This window comes from Carcharhinus amblyrhynchos, chromosome 1 (assembly GCF_965287045.1).
Source record: "Carcharhinus amblyrhynchos chromosome 1, sCarAmb.v2.hapA, whole genome shotgun sequence".
Taxonomy (NCBI): domain Eukaryota; kingdom Metazoa; phylum Chordata; class Chondrichthyes; order Carcharhiniformes; family Carcharhinidae; genus Carcharhinus; species Carcharhinus amblyrhynchos.
In genome coordinates, this window is record NC_137324.1 from 106,517,936 (window position 1) to 106,537,190 (window position 19,255).

General features: G+C 40.9%; 1 protein-coding gene across 1 annotated transcript in view; it reads left to right on the plus strand.

Annotated features, from left to right (window-relative positions):
• wdr1 (WD repeat domain 1) overlaps positions 1-18,649 on the plus strand; it is a 54,900-nt gene extending 36,251 nt beyond the window's left edge. Inside the window, exons 10-15 of the mRNA XM_080190177.1 lie at positions 1,667-1,823; positions 10,023-10,110; positions 10,532-10,642; positions 11,236-11,412; positions 16,686-16,830; positions 17,994-18,649. Coding sequence (XP_080046303.1) covers positions 1,667-1,823; positions 10,023-10,110; positions 10,532-10,642; positions 11,236-11,412; positions 16,686-16,830; positions 17,994-18,103 — 788 coding nt within the window. The 3' untranslated portion in view covers positions 18,104-18,649. The remainder of the gene's footprint in view (positions 1-1,666; positions 1,824-10,022; positions 10,111-10,531; positions 10,643-11,235; positions 11,413-16,685; positions 16,831-17,993) is intronic.
• Positions 18,650-19,255: the final 606 nt, after the last annotated feature.

Sequence of the window (19,255 nt, forward strand, 5' to 3'; positions counted from 1 at the left end):
CTTGAGATGCAGATGAAAGCACTTCAGGTACTTTTTAAGCGTTAAGGGTCTCTGCCTCCACTACCAACTTGAGCAGCGAATTCTAGAAACCACCACCTTTTGCGTTTTAAAAAATTCTTCATGTCCCCTCTATGTCCCCTGGTTCTAGAATTCTCTGCCAAGAAAAACAGTGTTACCCTGTCCACTCTCTCTCTTCCCCTTTATAATTTTGCACACCTCAATCAAGTCACCCCTCAGCCTTATTTGTTCCAAGTAAAACCCCAGCCTATCTCATTTCTCCTCATAGCTACATTTTTCTGGCCAGGCAACATTATTGTGAACCTTCTCTCCACATACTTCAGAGCAATTACATCCTTCCTATAGTGCGGTAATCAGAACTGCACACACTACTCCAGTTGTGGCCTTACCAGTATCCTGTATGATTAGAACATTATATTCTATACCTCTGCCAATGCATTATGTCTTTACAAACTTGTCTGCTTGTAACTACTGCCTTTATGGATCTGTATTTGTACGCCAAGATCTCTCAATCTAACCCTCTTAGTATATTCCCATTTACTGTTATTCCCTTAACCGTTTGACCTCCCTAAATGCATGACCTAACATTTGTGTTAAAATCCATCTGCCACTTTACCATCCACTCCACCAACCCAGATATTTCATTTTGAGATTATAACTGTCCTCAACACTACTCAGCCAATCTTTGTTCTCTTCAAGTTTCCCAATTGTGCCTCATCACATTCGCATCCAAATCACCAATATATAAAACAAACCATAAGGGTCCTGACATCAACCCTGTGGAACATTACTTGAAGTAACTTTCCCTATAACTTTATGCATTTAGGATTTCAATTTTTGGACTTGGTTATGAGAGCTTTATAAGTAAGCTTCTCTCCATGGACGGCACAATGGTTAGCACTGCTCCTCAGCTCCAGGACCTTGGGTGACTGTGTTCTCCCCATGTTTGCATGGGTTTCCTCCCACAGTCCAAAGATGTGCAGGTTAGATAGATTGGCCATGCGAAATTACCCCTTAGTGTCCCAAATTGTGTGGGTTAGATGGATTAGCCATAATAAATGTATGAGGTTACAGGGAGATGGTGGGGAAGAGGGCCTGAGTAAGATACTGTGTCAGAGTTGATGCAGACCTGATGGGCTAATTGGCCTCTTCTGCCTTGCAGGGATTCTATGATTTCAGACCAAGCTTTTACTTAGATGCTACTGACTGCATGACTATCTCTCTCTGTTCCTTCTCTCTCTTTTTGGCGCGCCCATTTCTTCCCTGATTAGTGTTTAATTTATATGCTGGGCAGTAAAACCAACTGTTCTTCCACCCACACACACACACACACACACACACACACACACACACACCCACCCCCCAGACTTTTAAATACATTTTCAGTATCTACAAGCTCGGCTTTTTTCTCACCTGTAAGAATTGATTGTTTTAAAATGCAACACTTAAATATAACCCATTGTCAAAACCTTTCCATTGTTTCAAAAAAAAGTGATATGTTGAAGTTTTGCTGAATAAGTTTTCAGTTTTTGAAGAAAAAACAAACTTTGATTCTAAGTTAAATAACAATCTAGAAATGGTGTATCATTCAATGCTTTTGAATGTATTTGACAATTTGTTTTTTATTTCCTTAACTCTCATTCCTCACATATTTGGAATGCTCAAACTGGAGAGAGTGATGCTTTTGCAGGGAAAGGGCATACGAACCAGGTGTCATCTATGGTGGTCAGTGATTCAGATGAGCTTGTCAGTTGTGGTATGGATGATACTGTGCGTTTCACAAATTTGATCAAGAAAGAATACAAGTAAGATGCTGTTACATTGTTGCATGTTTTATTGTCTTCAGCTTGTGTATCCTTTATACAGTGTTTCAAGATCTGAAATTTTGCTGAATAGTATCCTTTTAGGATGCAGTGCCCTCCTTATCAACTAAGTGCAGGAATTGGAAAATCACTATTGTTAAGCAGAATGTCATGATTGTGAATAGTCTAGGATAGGGAATGGAGTTGAGGACATAAAAATGGAGTTTAATGGAAGCCAGAAACAATTTGTGCCTCATGCTGAGTTTGAGGAAATTTAAGATTTAGCAAACAGCAGACTGGATGGACTTTGCCAAGGGGGGATTAAAAATGGTAGCAAGGAAACCAATCTCACTTGAGTGTCAGCAAGGAACAGCATGCAGAAGAGAGAGCTAAAGATGAATCTTTGGATCCAGGGTTTATGATCCCCAGATGGGAAGGGAAGTCACTGCTGGAAGTGATTTTTTTTTTAAAAAAGGGCTTTGGCAGTGAATTGTGTTGGTGACTGTGTCAAAGGCTGGGTGGGGGGAGCTGGTGTACAGATGGGGAAAGAACACACGCAGGTGTGTTGCTCAATATTTTTTAGTTGAGTTGAGCAGCGAACAATTGATATTTTTGGATATTGAGTACCCTTGAAGCTCCAAGTGTGCACATTTGAGACAGATCAAGCCAGATGCCATATAGCTGAGTTTGGTGTGCTTGAAGTAAGCAAAACAGGTAGATCATGACATCAATTAACATGTGACAATTAATTTAACACTGGTACCATTTTGGAGCATGCTGAGCAGCAGGAAGCATATCTCCTCCAACATGTACCTATCTTTATAACCCCATTATCAGGAATCTTCAACTAACATCTGAGGGAGGAAGCGATGGCCAGCTCTCTGGAGCTGAGCCAGTGAGCCAAAAAATCAAAAAGGGAAGCAGAAAGGTAGTATTAATAGGGGACTCCACAGTGAGGGGCGCAGACAGGCGTTTTTGTGGACGTAGAAGGGAGTCGCGGATGGTGGTTTGTCTCCCTGGGGCTGGGATCCAGGATGTCTCTGGGCGGGTCCCAGACATCCTGAAAGGGGAGGGTGAGGAACCGGAGGTAGTAGTACATATAGGTACTACTGATGTAGGTAAGAAGAGGGAGGCACTTGTGAAAAAGGACTATAGGGAACTGGGTAGGCAGCTGAGGAAGAGAAAAGCGAAGGTAGTAATCTCAGGATTGCTGCCTGTGCCAAGGGAGAATGAGGGAAGAAATGAAATGAGGTGGAGGGTGAATGCGTGGCTGAGGGACTGGTGTAGAGGGCAGGGATTTCGGTTCCTAGATCACTGGGACCTCTTTAGGGGTAGGTGGGACCTCTATAGTAGGGACAGGTGGCACTTAAATACCAGGGGGACTAGTATCTTGGCGGGAAGACTGGCTAAGGCTACCGGGGGGACTTTAAACTAGAAAGGATGGGGGGAGGGAACTGTGTTGGGGAAACTGGGACGGAGGAGGTTCGCTCCCAGGTAGGGGAGGACCACAGGCAGTATGCGAGGGAGGTTAGACAGGTGGTGGAGATGGGAAATGCCCAGACTGAGGGGCTGAAGTGTATATATTTTAATGCAAGGAGTATAGTGAATAAGGTAGATGAGCTTAGGGCGTGGATAGCTGTTTGGGATTGTGATGTGGTGGCCATTACGGAGACTTGGATGTCTCAGGGACAGGACTGGGTACTTCAGGTGCCAGGCTTCAGGTGCTTCAGGAAGGACAGGGAGGGTGGCAGAAGGGGTGGTGGCGTGGCACTGTTGATCAGGGATAGTGTCATGGCTACAGAGAAAGAGGATGTCGTGGAGGGATTGTCTACAGAATCTCTGTGGGTGGAAGTTAGGAACAGCAAAGGGTCAAAAACTTTGCTGGGTGTAATCTATAGGCCGCCCAATAGTGACAGGGAAGTTGAAGTGCAAATAGGGAAACAGATTCTGGAGAGATGTTTTAATAACAGAGTTGTCGTGATGGGAGACTTCAATTTCCCAAACATCGACTGGAATATCCCTAGGGTAAGGGGTATAGATGGGGAGGAGTTTGTTAGGTGTGTTCAGGAGGGTTTCCTGACGCAGTATGTGGACAAGCCTACGAGGGGAGAGGCTGTACTTGACCTGGTATTGGCGAATGAACCAGGGCAGGTGATGGATCTTTCGGTAGGAGAGCATCTTGGATATGGTGACCATAATTCTATCTCCTTCACAATTGCGTTGGAACGAGATAGGATCAGGCAGGCTAGGAAGGTGTTTGTCTGGGGTAAGGGGAGATACGAAGAAGTCAGGAAGTTACTTGGACAAATAAACTGGAAGGAGGCGTTCTTAGGGAAAAGTACCGAAGGAAGGTGGCAGATATTCAAGGAATGTGTGTCTGGAGCTCTGAATGACAACGTTCCGATGAGACGAGGGGGTTTTGGTGGGTCGAGGGAACCGTGGTGCACAAAGGATGTGTTGAACCTAGTCAGGAAGAAAAGGAAGGTGTACAAGAGGTTCAGGGAATTAGGAGATGTTAAAGATCTTGAGGAGTATAAGGACTGTAGGAGGGAACTTAAAAGGGAAATTAGGAGAGCCAGAAGGGGTCATGAGAAGACCTTGGCGAGTAAGATTAAGGAGAATCCCAAGGCCTTCTATAAATATGTGAAAGGTAAAAGGATAAGAAGAGAAGGGATAGGACCGATAAAAGGTGAGGGGGGAAAGGTTTGTGTGGAACCAGAAGAAATGGCGGAGGTGCTTAACGAGTACTTCGCCTCAGTATTCACGGTGGAAGCCGATCTGGGAGATTTTGTTATGGATTTGCAGCAGATGGAAAGGATTGAGTACGTGAATATTAAGGAGGAGGATGTGTTGGAACTTTTGAATTCTATCAAGGTAGATAAGTCGCCGGGACCAGATGGGATGTACCCCAGGATACTGTGGGAGGCGAGGGAAGAGATTGCAGAGCCCCTGGCGATGATCTTTGCGTCGTCAATGGAGACGGGAGAGGTTCCAGAGGATTGGAGGATTGCGGATGTAGTTCCTATTTTTAAGAAAGGGAACAGAGATAGCCCGGGAAATTACCGACCGGTGAGTCTGACCTCAGTGGTTGGTAAGCTGATGGAGAGGCTTCTGAGGGACAAGATTTACGAACATTTGGAGAGGTTTGACATGATCAGGAATAGTCAGCATGGATTTGTCAAGGGCAGGTCGTGCCTTACAAGCCTAGTTGAGTTCTTCGATAATGTGACTGAACACATTGACGAAGGAAGTGCCGTGGACGTAGTGTACATGGACTTCAGCAAGGCGTTTGATAAGGTCCCCCATGCAAGACTTCTTGAGAAGGTGAGAGGGCATGGGATCCAAGGGCCTTTGGCCTTGTGGATCCAGAACTGGCTTGCCTGCAGAAGGCAGAGAGTGGTTGTGGATGGGGCTTTTTCTGAATGGAGGTCAGTCACCAGCGGAGTGCCTCAAGGATCTGTTCTGGGACCCTTGTTTGTCATTTTCATAAATGACCTGGATGAGGAAGTGGAGGGATGGGTAAGTAAGTTCGCTGATGACACGAAGGTCGGTGGTGTTGTGGATGATCTGGAAGGATGGCAAAAGTTGCAGCAGGACATAGATAGGATGCAGGACTGGGCGGAGAAGTGGCAGATGGACTTCAACGCGGATAAATGTGTTGTCGTCCATTTTGGCAGAACCAACGGGATGAACGAGTACACTAAGGGCAGAAGTCTGAGTAGTGTTGAGGAGCAGAAGGATCTTGGGGTCCGGGTCCACAGGACTCTTAAATCGGCCTCGCAGGTGGAGGAGGTGGTCAAGAAGGCGTATGGTGTACTGGCCTTCATTAATCGAGGGATTGAGTTTAGGAGTCGGGAGGTAATGCTGGAACTTTATAAGACCCTTGTCAGGCCTCATTTGGAGTATTGTGCGCAGTTCTGGTCGCCTCACTATAGGAAAGATGTAGAAGCTATTGAAAGGGTGCAGAGGAGATTTACAAGGATGTTGCCTGGACTGGGAGGCATGCCTTATGAAGTTAGGTTGAGGGAGCTGGGACTCTTTTCCCTGGAGAGACGAAGGTTGAGAGGCGACCTGATAGAAGTTTACAAAATGTTGAGAGGAATAGATAGGGTGGACTCTCAGAGGCTATTTCCCCGGTTTGAAATGGTCGCTACGAGAGGACACAGATTTAAGGTGCGGGGAGGGAGGTTCAGAAGTGATGTTAGGGGTAAGTTTTTCACTCAGAGGGTGGTGAGTGAATGGAATCGGCTGCCGTCAGTGGTGGTGGAGGCGAACTCGCTGGGGTCTTTTAAAAGACTTCTGGATGAGTATATGGGGTTTAATGAGATTGAGGGTTATAGATAGGTCTGTAGGTTGGTAGGTGATGTGGTCGGCGCAACTTGTGGGCCGAAGGGCCTGTTTGTGCTGTAGTGTTCTATGTTCTATGTTAACAGACGGTTGCTGGTTTAAGTCTTGCTTTGATTTTACAGGTGTTTGGTGCTTTCCATGATTTCAAATTGTTTGAGTCTATGGGGATTACTGAGGCAGGTGTGGCGTTTTTGCAGACTTCCAGGTTTTCTGTGCATACCAGTTGCTACCAGATATGAGTGCTTTTGTAGGCATTTCCATAGTAGTACGACATAATTTGTAGATTTATCAGAGGTTGTTCAAAACCTAAGGGCTCTGAGCAAAATGTCATCTCTGTTCAAGGCACTCGGTGCAGTTCTCCTGTCGGAACTTCAGCAAACTAGGTGTTAAGACATCTTTTTTAAGATTGCAACCTTCACTGAGGTGCAAGCTGGTTGTATGTGCATCTTTTTGTTGATGCCACGTGTCAAATATTGCAAGGTGGAACCAACTCAACAGATTTCTTTTTCTTTTTTGCATATTTGTTGCTCTGTGCAGTTCCTTTAAGATTGTCTCTTGGGCACATGCATGTGCAGTTTAGAAGGAATATTGCTCTCAGCCTAGCTGCTGTGTGACAGAGTAGCAGGTCATGCAGGTTAGTGCCTAGTATCATGGCAGCAGCCATGATTCCTTTGCAAGTAACCAAAGGGAAGTACTTGGTTGACTAGGGACATCCATTAACCACATGGCTCATAACTTGGATGCACAACCCACATTGTCAACTGAAGCTATGCTGCTCCACAAAATATGATACGTAAACCAGTGGCATTTTGAAACGGCACTCTGGAACAGCCTTGGAGTATTTGGCAGAGCAGTTGTTAAGATTCATGAGCTTCATGCTGAATAGTCTCCCTGATATGAGACACTTTCCACCAATGGTATGATAGCTTGAAGCAGGGGTGTAAGATGGAAGAGAGAACCTAGATGCCCCTTTTAACTTTTGTCTGCAGAGAACTCGCGTGCAATATCATTAACTCCATTCGCTAACATTTCTGCACCTTCCCCTTACTTCCCTCTATCACTGATTATTGCAGCATTTACTGAGCCATGATGCAAAATTAAAGCTAATGTAAAATAAAGGTTCTGAAACAAATTTCTAAATGAAATTGTCATATTGCATGCAATCAATTGATCTCAGTTTTGCACTCCCTTAGTGCCTTTCTTCTGAGTGTCATTGCCTGTCCCAGTGCTCCTGTGCAGTACTATCCTAATGGCTGTGGCATGACTCATGGACAGCTGCTGATTTTCAGTGGTGCATGTAGCATATATTCTGAGGCTGCCTTGTAGCAGCTCGTTGGCCTTGTTTTGGACTGCATGATTCATGAGGCAGCAATCTGGGCTGGCTGGCTAATTGTCAACACAAGGCAGAGTGACAGAATGAATGCCCTCGTCCTGCGAGAACAATCTTTGTGGCCCTGACCCCATGCTGGGGCATGCCTCAGTGTTGAAGAGATGGAAGTGAGGAGTTGAACCCAATGGTCCCTTTCTGACAGGACTCTGAACCACTCTCAAATGTAATATCTGTAACTGTGACTGCAATTCCCCATTAGTTAACATATTCAGTGTCATCTTATCCTTTGACAGAATTGTGCTTGGACATCTGAAAGAAGAAAGGAGTTGGGCTGTGGTATGGTAATGAGGAACTTGGAATAGAATAGAATGTTTACACCACCTGTGGCTTGTAAATCAGGAGGATTATTTAGGATTATTTAAAGGAATATGTTGAGTTAAGGGGGAATAGGATACAAAACTGAGTATGAGGTATAATGTGGTTTCCTTCAGTTTCAGGTCCTTTGCTGGCCACAGTCTCAGCAAATGATTCTCAACAATGTACTTTCTTCTCAATGGATGTTAAACTGTAAAGGCACCTAATCAACCCCTCTGGTTAGCTTCTGCCTCCACCTTGATCTGCAAGAGTGAAGAAAATTGTCTGGTGTCATGCAATGTATTAGGCGGTGTAGCTATCATAAGGCTTCTGTTCCCTCCCAGTGAAGCAGTTGAGGCTATCTCATTGAATGTTTTTAAGGCAAGGATAGATACACTTTTGAACAGTAAAGGATTTAAGGTGGATAAGTGGAGCTGAGTCCACGAAAAGATCAACCGTGATCTTATTGAATGGCAGAGCAGGCTCAAGGGGCCAGATGGCCTACTCCTGCTCCTATTTCATATGTTCTTTGTGTTCTCAATCAATGTTGCTTTTAATTTCCTTTTGCCTATCTTGTACTGTACAGTTATTTTAACATTCTCATTTTGATTTAATCATTTTGATTTAAAAAGTATGCATCTTAAAGTAGCTGGTAGGTGTATACTAAATTAAGTGGTGTGTGCATCATTAAACGACTAGCAGTGTCTAAATCATTAGGGTATTGACCTCTATAGTGATCTGCTCCCACTGCCTTCTGAACATATGCCTTCAGGGCATCCTTGCCCTCCTCCATCAAGGCTTCCAGTGCAGTATCCAAGAACCTTTGAACCCACTCTCTCCCATGTACTATTCTTCAGTGTTTCCAAGTTCATACTCCTGCATGATTAACAGCACCCGCTCTAGTGACGTACTCTTTAAGAGGTGCATGCTAGCTTTACGTTGCTTTAACACTCTCCTTTCTTACATTTTGTCTTTATTTGGGGCTGGGTTATTGACCGATTATGTACAGTAATACCATGTTTACTTTGATTACACTTCTCCAGCCTTTTTTCTAGAGTTTTCCTAACTCTGTCACATCTGTTTAGATGAAGCAACCTCCTTCCTTTTTATTTAATTGACAGTTGTCACCTGCCATGGTTGACAGAGCTTTCCATCCAACATTCTTTTTCCTGCACTTGTGCTCACGCCCTTTCTTTCCAGAACCACAATAGAGTTCTCTTGTCCTCACGTTTCATCCCAACCAGGTTCTGTGTTCAATAGGACATTTGTCACTTGTCACCTCCTAGTGTAATGCCACCATTAAGCACATCTTCCCCTGTCCTTCACTTTCACTTTCATTTTCTGAAAAATATTCCATCTGTAACACTCCAGTCCATCCCTTAAGTCTACCACCCTTTTCATGCAAGTGCAGGAAACACAAACACCTCTTTTACCTCAATATCTTCAACAGAAGTATACTTATTTGAATTTAAATATTGTATTCACTGCTCATACTATGGTCGTCTTTACACTGGAGAGGCCAAATGCAGGCTGGGCCACCACTTTGCTGAACACCTCCATCCAGTCTGCATGTCTGATCGTGGACTTCCAGTTTCCTATCATTTTAGTTTTTGCTTCCACTTTGATCTTTCTGTCAGGACTGCTAGTGTTCCAATGGTGAACACAAGCTCAAGGAACAGTTCCTCATTGTGTGACTGGGAGCCATTAAATGTTTTCTTCCAATTTTTCCCACCCTGTCCCCCTCAACTTGCTAAAAATGGAATCGATTTTTAACTTTTCCCAATTCTAATGAAAGCACAGACTTGACACAACTGTTTCACAGTCCGATACTACCATACCGCCTGTGTATTTTGAGCATTTTGTTTGTTAGCTTTAGGTAGTGATAACCACTCAAATATTGTCCTTTGGCTGGTGTGTCCAGGCAATCAGCAGCATGGACAGCACTGGATGGTTGCTACAATCATTGAAATGAATAAGCAGTACAAAGTTGGAGTGGTGCCTGCATCGCAATCAGTAAACATGGGTTAGTTGCATATCGTGATCCCTTGTCTGATTTTTCAGGACCTATTAAATTTTGCGCTCAGTAATTTGTGTTATCATTCTCTGTCTATTGTTAACAATATTGCTATATGTTCTATCTATTTAGTATTTTCACTGACTATTGTTTATAGTGCCCAAGACACACTGAAGTTGGATAGCCAACCCAAGGATGTTGCAGTTGGCCCTAGTGGCCTTACAGTGGTCGTATGCATTGGGCAGGTAATATTTTTTAAAATATTGTCTACTTGTGGATAGTATGTAGTTTTACATGTAATAAGTAATGGTTTTATTGGTTAACCTTGTCTTAATTGTGCTTGTAATGGATAATAGCATTTTGTGCTTAAGTGTAAATTTAGTTTTAAACTATAGGACACAATCCAAACTAAATAATAATGGATAATGAAATATGGAGCGCAGGGCCACGTTTAACTTTCACACCTTCACAAGATGTGTAATGCACACTACTCGTCACAATTTTATTCTGCCTCCAGTTCAATGGCAGAAGCAAATTTTTACTTAACTTCTAATTGGTTAAATTAGAAGCAAATCAATTAACTTTTGGATTCTGCGATCTATATTAATTCTTAAACTGCAACCAACACCTTGTGCAAAAATGTAATAAATATATTCATCTGTTCAGATTGTACTGCTGAAGAACAAGAAGAAAGTTTTTATGGTTGAGAACCTTGATTATGAGCCACAATGTTTAGCAGTTCATCCTGGAGGAACTACTGTGGCTGTGGGAGGAAATGTAAGACATGTCTTTTGTTTGTCATTGTAGGAAAATATTTTAAAAATTAGTTGGAATTTTTAGTGGTGTAAACCTTGTTGCTTGTTTAATTGAACTTTAATTGTGCCAAAATGGTCATTAGATATGCATTGCCAGTGAACATGAATACTTTCATGTTAAAAATATACTAATTCTTTTAAAATTGGAGTAATATATTTGTTCACTATTTACTTTACCATGACATTTTGTCAAAATAGGCACTTTAATTTTCAATGTTAATGTACTCCTGAAATAGTCAATTTCAGGTTGCAAATTAATTTTAATTTTCTAGTGTTAACTGGCATGATTGAGTTAGTTTTAAAGTTCTCAAGACTATTGAAGTTGGTTCTAAAGTTTAACTTTGATAATTGGAGTACATGCATTTAAAATGTGCATCTGTTAAGAAAAGTGTGTCATGTTGCAATAGGATGTATGAATTTTCTTTAAAAAGCAAGGGTCTGACATTTGCAAATTCAGTATTACTGCTTTCTGTCTTTTATTCTTTCTTTTCCTTGCAGGAAACTATTGTATAACTCAATTTTCAAACTGTTGTACATGTTTTCCTTTGCCATCAGGATTCAAAAGTGCACCTGTATTCTGTTCAAGGAACTACACTGCAAAAAGATTGTGTTTTAACTCCAGAGCAAATGGCAGAACCGCTTGCCATGGCTTATTCACCTGATGGTGCGACCCTGGCTGTCTGTTCTACAAATAAAACCATAAAAGTATTTATTGTTGCGGATGGATATAAGGTGATTTTATTTCTGCAATAATTTAGAAGTGGCTCTCACTTTGAACAGACTAAGTTTTGCTTAGCTTTTCTATGTGCATTAGATTGACTTCAAAGTCAATTTAAGATTTTTTTGCTACAGAATGCTCTGTTTCAACATTTAGTCTTTGAGAGATTATTTTATATGCTCATCATCAACTAAGATGTGCAAAACCTTGGCATAGCGTTTGATCTAGTGTTGAGTTTTAAACACCACTTTCTAAGTCTGTCAAATTGTTTGCCTCTTCACCATTGTCATTGAAAGTTTTACCCATATTTTTCTCTCATCTAAGATTCTGTGCCAGTCTTCATCCTTCACCTTCTGTTAGACTGCTCAGTATTTGGTCACTCGAGCTGTCCTGCCCTATATTCCACCTGCTTCACTACCCTCCTACAGATCCATAAAGCACCCCTAGCCCCTTAGCCCATCAGTTAAATGCAAAATCTTTTTATGGTGTTGTTTAGCTCTCTGCCACTTTCAGTCTTGACATGTTAGCAGAAACAGAAAACCAGTACATACAAACATATGAATTATGAGGGGGAATAAGCCATTTGGCTGTTTCTTTTTAATGACTTGTTGGACTGTCTGCTAGGTTTTAGTGATTATGGACTAGTACACCTAGATCCTTTTGTACTTCTCTCTCCAGTTAGATAATCTGCCTTTTGATACCAGCTACCAAAGTGTCTAACTTCACACCTGCCCACACTAAACTCCATTTGCCAGATTTTTGTCATCAGTTCTATCTGTATCCCATCGCAGAATCACAATATCCTCATCACAACATGCCCTTCCATCTATCTTCATATCATTCATGTAACTAAGTCCTGTGGTATTCCATTAATTACATACTTTCACTCTGAAAATGGCCCATTTACTCCAACTGTTTTCCACGTGACAGCCAGTTTTCTGTGCTAACACACTTGCTTCAATTCCATGAGCTTTTATTACATGTACCAGCCTCTTGTGTGGCACCGTGTCAAATGTCTTTTAGAAATCCTAAATGACTACATCCACAGGTTCTCCTGTATTTACACTCCCTGTTACATCCTCAAAGAATCTGAGCAAACTTGTCAAACATGATTTACCTGTCATAAAACCATGTTGATTAAGTTTTCCTAAATCGGTCCACCTTGTTGCCCAACAAGGGGCATACACGTGGTGGGTCATGCGAGGGCTGCTCTTGGATGTTTCGAGAGTAGCCTAGTGCTTCATGTCGTTAGCTGGTCCAGTTTAAGCGTACACTGATGGGCAACACGACAGCTCAGTGACTATCACTGTTTGCTGTGCAGATACATGGAGTTGGGCCAGTGTCTGTGGGAGTTTGCGCATTCTCCCCATGGTTGCGTGGGTTTTCTCCAGGTGCTCTGGTTTCCTCCCACACCCCAAAGATGTGCTCTTAGGCTAATTGGTGTAACAAATTGTTCCTAAATTAGTATCCCCTCAATCTGGTTTCCAATGTGGAGTGCCATTAGCATAGGCAAGGGTCATGGGTGGAAGAGGGATTCACAATGTTGAAACGGTGGCGCGGGTTCGTTGGGCCGAAGGGCCTGTTTCCTGTGCTTTGGTGTTCTTTGTTCTTTGATTAGCTATTTTCTTTGATATTGACTCCAGCATTTTGCCAATATAGACGTTAAACTAGCTGGCCTTTAGTTCCCTGCCTTCTGCTTTCTTTTTTTTTGAATAAGGGAACCACATTGGCTGTTTTCTAATCTTGTTCTGTCCTGGAATCTAGCAAGTTATGAAATATTTCAACCAATGGGTCCACTGTCTCTGCAACCACTTGTATTGAAACCCTAGCATGCAGTTCATTGAGTCCTATTGATTTGTCTTTAGCCCCAACACTGATCTCTGTATACTCTATCCCTTGTGCTTGGGATTTTAAGTTCTACTATGTTATTTGAAATCAACCTATTTGATATCTTCCATGGTGAAGACTGATGCAAATATTTTATTTAACATATCCACTATTTCTTCGTTTGCAGTTATCAATTCACCAGCCTTGTTCAGTAGAGGTCCCAATTTACATTAGCCACCTGTTTCCTAGTTATATATCCATAGAAACGCTTACTGTTCTTTATATTGCATGCAAGTCTTCTCCCACAATTTTCTTCCTTATGAGTTTTTAGTCTTTTGCTGCTGGATCCTAAAATCTTCCCACATCTCTGACTCACCACTATTCCTTGCTACTTTGTATATCCTGCTTTTCAATTTAACATTATCCTTGAACTCCTACATAAACACTGGATTTTGAACTTCTCTTGTGGAATCCTTTTTTAGAATCCTGACAACGCAGAATGAGGCCATTCGACCCATTCAGCCTGCACTGACAACAATCCCGTCCAGGCCGTATAGCCCCACGTATTTATCCTGCTAGTCCCCAGACACTAAGAGGAAATTTAGCATTGTCAATCAACCTAAGTCACGCCCTTGGAATGTGGGAGGGAACAGGAGCATCTAGAGGGAACTACTGATTTGTAGATGGCAGCACGGCAGTGGTTTCCTCCAGTTTCTTCCCACAGTCCAAAAAGTTAAGTGCATTGGCGTGGTAAATTTGCCCTCTATCCGAGCAGGTGCCGGAATTTGGCAAGTTGGATTTTCTTCATTGTAGTGTTAATGTAAACCTACTTGTGACACTAATAAATAACCTTTCTTTAAAAAAATGTTTGTATATCCAATTTGCCTTGGACAACTAATCCTAACCCTTAAGTTGAAGACTCTGGTTATGGGCTTATGGCGTTCACCTTCAGACTATATCTGGAATTCTATCATATTGTATCCTCCAGGGGATCCTTGACGACAAGAGCCCCTATTAATCTTCCTTCATTACACAAAACCAAATTTAAAATAGCCAGTTCCCAAGTAGCTTCCACAGCACACTGCTCTAAAAAGCAATCCCTGATGCACTTCACAAATTATTCCTCTATAATATTACTGGTTTGGTTTGTCCAATCAACATGCAAACTAAAGTTTTGCATGATAATTGCAGTTTTCTTCAAGTGTGCCTTTGACATTTCCCCATTTGTACTGACTTCTTGAGATCACATTTAGGGGTCTAAGACTAACTACTCCCACCTTATCTTTCTTCACCTGCTATTCACAATTTCAACCCAAACCAATGATACATCATTGTCTCCAACATTTATATCATGACTCAGCACTGCTTTGAAACGTCCTTTTGATTGTGCTACCCAACCTCCTTTCCTCTTTGACCTGTTCTTCTGGAACATTGCACACCCTGGAATGTTGAGCACCCAGTCTTGATCATCCTGCAACCACATTCTGTAATAACAAGTGCATCATACTTGTCATTGCAATCTGTGCTATCAGCTCCCCAATCTTGTTGCAAGTGCTTTGTGCATTCAGATAAAGAACATTCAGCTTTGTTCATTTTTAACAGCTGTTTGCAACTCTGGATTTCCTCTGTGCTATATATTGTTTGCTGCCGTGGCCTGTCATATTAACAATCAAGTTCCCCCTCACTATCCTGTGCCACTGCACCCTCGTATACCCCTGATTTTTTTTTTACAACCACCTGCTCTTGGAACACTTCCCCCTCCTAGTTAGGACTCTTGTATGAGTCCTTGGTGTAAAATAATGTTTATATGACCTGTTCCTATTTGTAGTTCTCTGCCAACAGTCAGACTGATCACTAACCTGTATTCCTATTTTAACTTTGACTTAATTTTCTAAGCAACCGAGCCCTCATCCCCACTCTTTAAAACCCTCTCCACTTCCTTAGTTATTTGGTTATCTCTTCAAACTCTCCCACAAAGGCTTCATGTCCAGTCCATTTATACATTTTTAAGCTTTTATTTTCCTGTCATTCCTCAACTCCAAAAAGCGTCTAGGGACTTTATTCACACTTACATCTACTGAACATACTATGTATAAATGCAAATGCTTATAAATGCCTATTTAGATGAAATGGAATGCCAAAGAATCTAAAGTAAACTGTGCTTTCTCTATATTCAGTAACATTTACTATAGTTCACTCTTCTGATTGATCAAACTGAGATGAATTGAGAGATTTTTTTTCTCACCGTAACTCGAGACATAATTTTCTGTTACTACCTTTTAGCACATTGTTGTGAGTTGTCTTTGGGTGTGATGTGTTATGGCGAATATCTATTTTTAACTCATCTTTCAAAAAATTTGTTTTTCTGTCATTGTGCAGAGATGGTCACCAGGGGAAAAGTTTTTCATTCCTGTGATCGCTCCTTTCTTTCAGATCGTTTTGCCACAGATTATAGTAGTACTGCCATTGTGTTTGAAGTTTATGTAAATGCTAAAAAAACAAGGTGCAGAATTGATAGTTGGAGACCGAAAAATACACCGAGGCCCCACTCCTAACAGTCACTCTTGTCAGACAGTGTAAGCTCGTTCAGGCTCAGTTGTAAAGCCTTCTGACATTTGCCGTCTGCAGTTGTACAAGAACAACACTCTGGCAAAGTAAGGGAAGGCAGATAGTACATATGTATCCATATCGAGTATAATGACACTTCTAGGAGGAGATTGAGGAATGTGCATAGGACAAAAATCACATTTGATTTTTTAAATTTTAATAATTCATGTTGAATTTTTGATGGAAATCTGCAGCAATATTCCTGGTGAAAATGTGAGATGAAAGCAGATTAGACCTCCTTTGAATTCTCTAAGTCTAGCAAAAATTGCCTCCAGCAATGGTGCATTTTAGAGGCACTTGCCTTTTACCAAGTTGGAATAGTGCATAGGTTGAGACACGCTCCCTCAACCTATTGATTAATCTTGTGCACCCAGGGGATAAAACTTTCATCCAATTAATTGGGAAAATACTTTAAATCTCTCGAAGACTATTTTCAAACAGTTATACCCAGCCCAAGGCAGCCTTGTCAAGGCACTTCCTCAAATAGAATGTCTCGATAGTGTGCATACTCCATAAAGAAAAAATGATTATGCAATTTCTCAGTAATTTTGCATTTGAAAGTTTTCAGGTTCTGTCGGATACCCAGTTGATTTTGTTTTTGTGACCTGTATGCTGCCATTCTTGGAGAATCTGACATTCCAGTAACAGTTTGACCCGTAGAGCAAGGCTACGCTTTAGAAGATCTGAAATGATGTGAAAAGAAAATTCAAAAATATAGTATTGACCTATGTTCCATAACAAAGTAAATTCTGGTATTAGTTCAGGCCCAATGACAAGGTGCACAATCAAGTTGCATAAAAGTATTCTATTATGGGAGGCAAGAAACCATGTTTTAACAAGTCTATTTTAACAGGAGGGAGATACCTTCTATGGACATCACGCCAAAGTTCTGTGCATATCATGGTCTCCAGACAATCAACATTTTGCAACTGGTGGGATGGATGGATTAGTCTTTATTTGGACCCTGAATGATCGAAATAAATTATTCAAAATACCAGGTATTTGTGGTGAACTATAAAATGTGCCTTTTAATGGTTATGAGCACTTTGCAATAGTGTAATGGATGTTATCATTTTAACAATTACATTTCCTATACCTTTAATGCCAACGCACCTCAGTCATGATAAAAAGTATAACATTAGATGCACTTTGTTACAACAGTGGATTTTAACTCCACCTGAAGAAAGTATTTACTGCAATGTCTACTGATTATTTTTGCATCTCACATCAAATATCATTCCCAAGCAGTGTATTTGCACTGTAGATGATCAGTGTGATGATCTGAGCTTTACGTGTATCTTCATACAGATTTGTCCCTTCAAGGAATAGTGGGGAAGTGGTGGAAGGATTCTCAGCCTGTTGAACCATGTTATGAATGATCCTTCCATCGCCAGTAAGTCTTGGCATTGGATTTGAACCTGGAGCTTCTAGTCCAGGGTGCTGCCACTGTGCTGTAAGACCAGCTTTGATCTGAGTTGAACCTGCCAGAACTTGGTCATAATGTCTGGCATGGCAATCAAGTGTTGACTAACCAATCAAATTTGAACCATTACCAAACCATAATTTCATAATCACCATATTTGTCTAAAGGCTGTGCAAACCTGTTATGGGTTGAACACTTGTCAGATATCCATGGCTAAAATCCATCTCCATCCTAAGGTTCTACCAGTTAGTTAGCAAAATGAGTTACTCTATGCCTTTGTTGAAAGGTGGTACTTAATTTTGTGGTGAAATTTGCAATCTAAAATGTACAATTTGGTGAAGGCAGGCAGTTGGATTCAGACAAAATCTGAATTGTACTAAATGCAGATGACTTGGTACTACTTGAGTTTTAAATTTTGACGTAACAATATGCAAGAGAAACATTTAGACAATTCAATTTTTAAATTTGTGTAATGACAAAATAAACACACTTTGTAATCCTGAACATTTCTCCAGCAGCTAATTGTTTTCTAATGTGATTTTTTTCACTGTCAATTGTCCTACCCTAAATTGAAAATTGCAAAACACTATTTTAAGGTCATGGACTTGAAGTGAGACTGCAGATTGTTTTCTGTAATATAAATGTGGACTATGGTACTGTCTTGTTTTTTTTTCTTTTGCAAAACTCTTCAATCTTGCATAAACTTGTATATAAAATTTTGTTGTTTTTTTTCCTTAGATACCCATCGGTTATATCACATTAGCTCTATTGCTTGGTTGGATGAACATACTCTGGTGACAACCTCTCATGATGCTTGTGTGAAGCAGTGGACCATCACTTACAACTGAACAAGAATTGCTGTTTTTGGGAAGCACACGTAGAATTTCAGGGACTAGGGTGCTGCTGTAGAAACTTAGCATTGAGCAGAATATTTCTTTATTGCCCATTGGGCCTCATATCACAATCCTAGTTCACCTTAAGTGTTCATATCTAATATACTGTGTTTGGAAAGCTTTAGCAGAAAACGAATTGCACGTGAAAAGCACTTGTTAACCTAATCTCTGGAGCTTAACCTCGTATGTTTCAACATTCCAGAGGCAACAGCCTTATTTCTATTTCTGTAAAGCCCTATATGCAGCTTTTTTTTTGTTTAAGTCCAGATCTATGAAGTTGTGTTGAGTTGAATCAAGAGACACTCAATTACAACTAGAGAATATTTCTGTACAGTGACAAAAATTCTTGGGAAATTGTGATCTAAATTGATGTAAGTGCAGCTACTGTATATTGTACATGTTATTTCTTTGCTTTAGAAATCTGTACTGCACAATTGTTGCCTCAGACTTTCTCCAGATGACCAGAAAAGTACCTAATAAATTTTTAATGCTTTAAAATTTCAGCTGTGTATGGTTAGTTTGTAAGTGAAGTCCACTGTGTTATTCCATTAAGTGCAGTTGATATTCAGTGAACTAAATGAATGAGACACATTGAATGCTTCCTAAATTGTCTAATGTAAAACAAAAGCTTGTTTTAATTTATGTATTCATAGAAGCACTGCAATGCTCAAAATTGAATGGGCATGTAAAGGGGAAAGAAACTGGTGGTTTTTCAAACTTTTTCAAAACTAGCAGACTTTTGAAAAATTGACATTGAGAACATTCTTTGGTGTTTGAACATAGAAACGCAGATTATAGATAGAAAAATCCAAATTGTTCATCAATCCTCCTCTCATGTCTTGTGCACAATCCATCTATTTATATGTGCAACAAAGCTAATGTTAGATTAAATTGCTATTTGAACCTTTAAATATAAAATACAAAACTGTTATTGCTTAGAGGCAATTTGTTATTTAAATTCTGCCTTGGGATACTATGCTTTGATCAAAGTGACACAGCCAGTCCTTGAAATGTGCTAGCTATTTCTTTTTAAAAAAAAAAGTGCGTGGAATTTAAAATATGGAAATAATTTGGAAATGGGTCACAGCAGGAATACCAGATTGTATT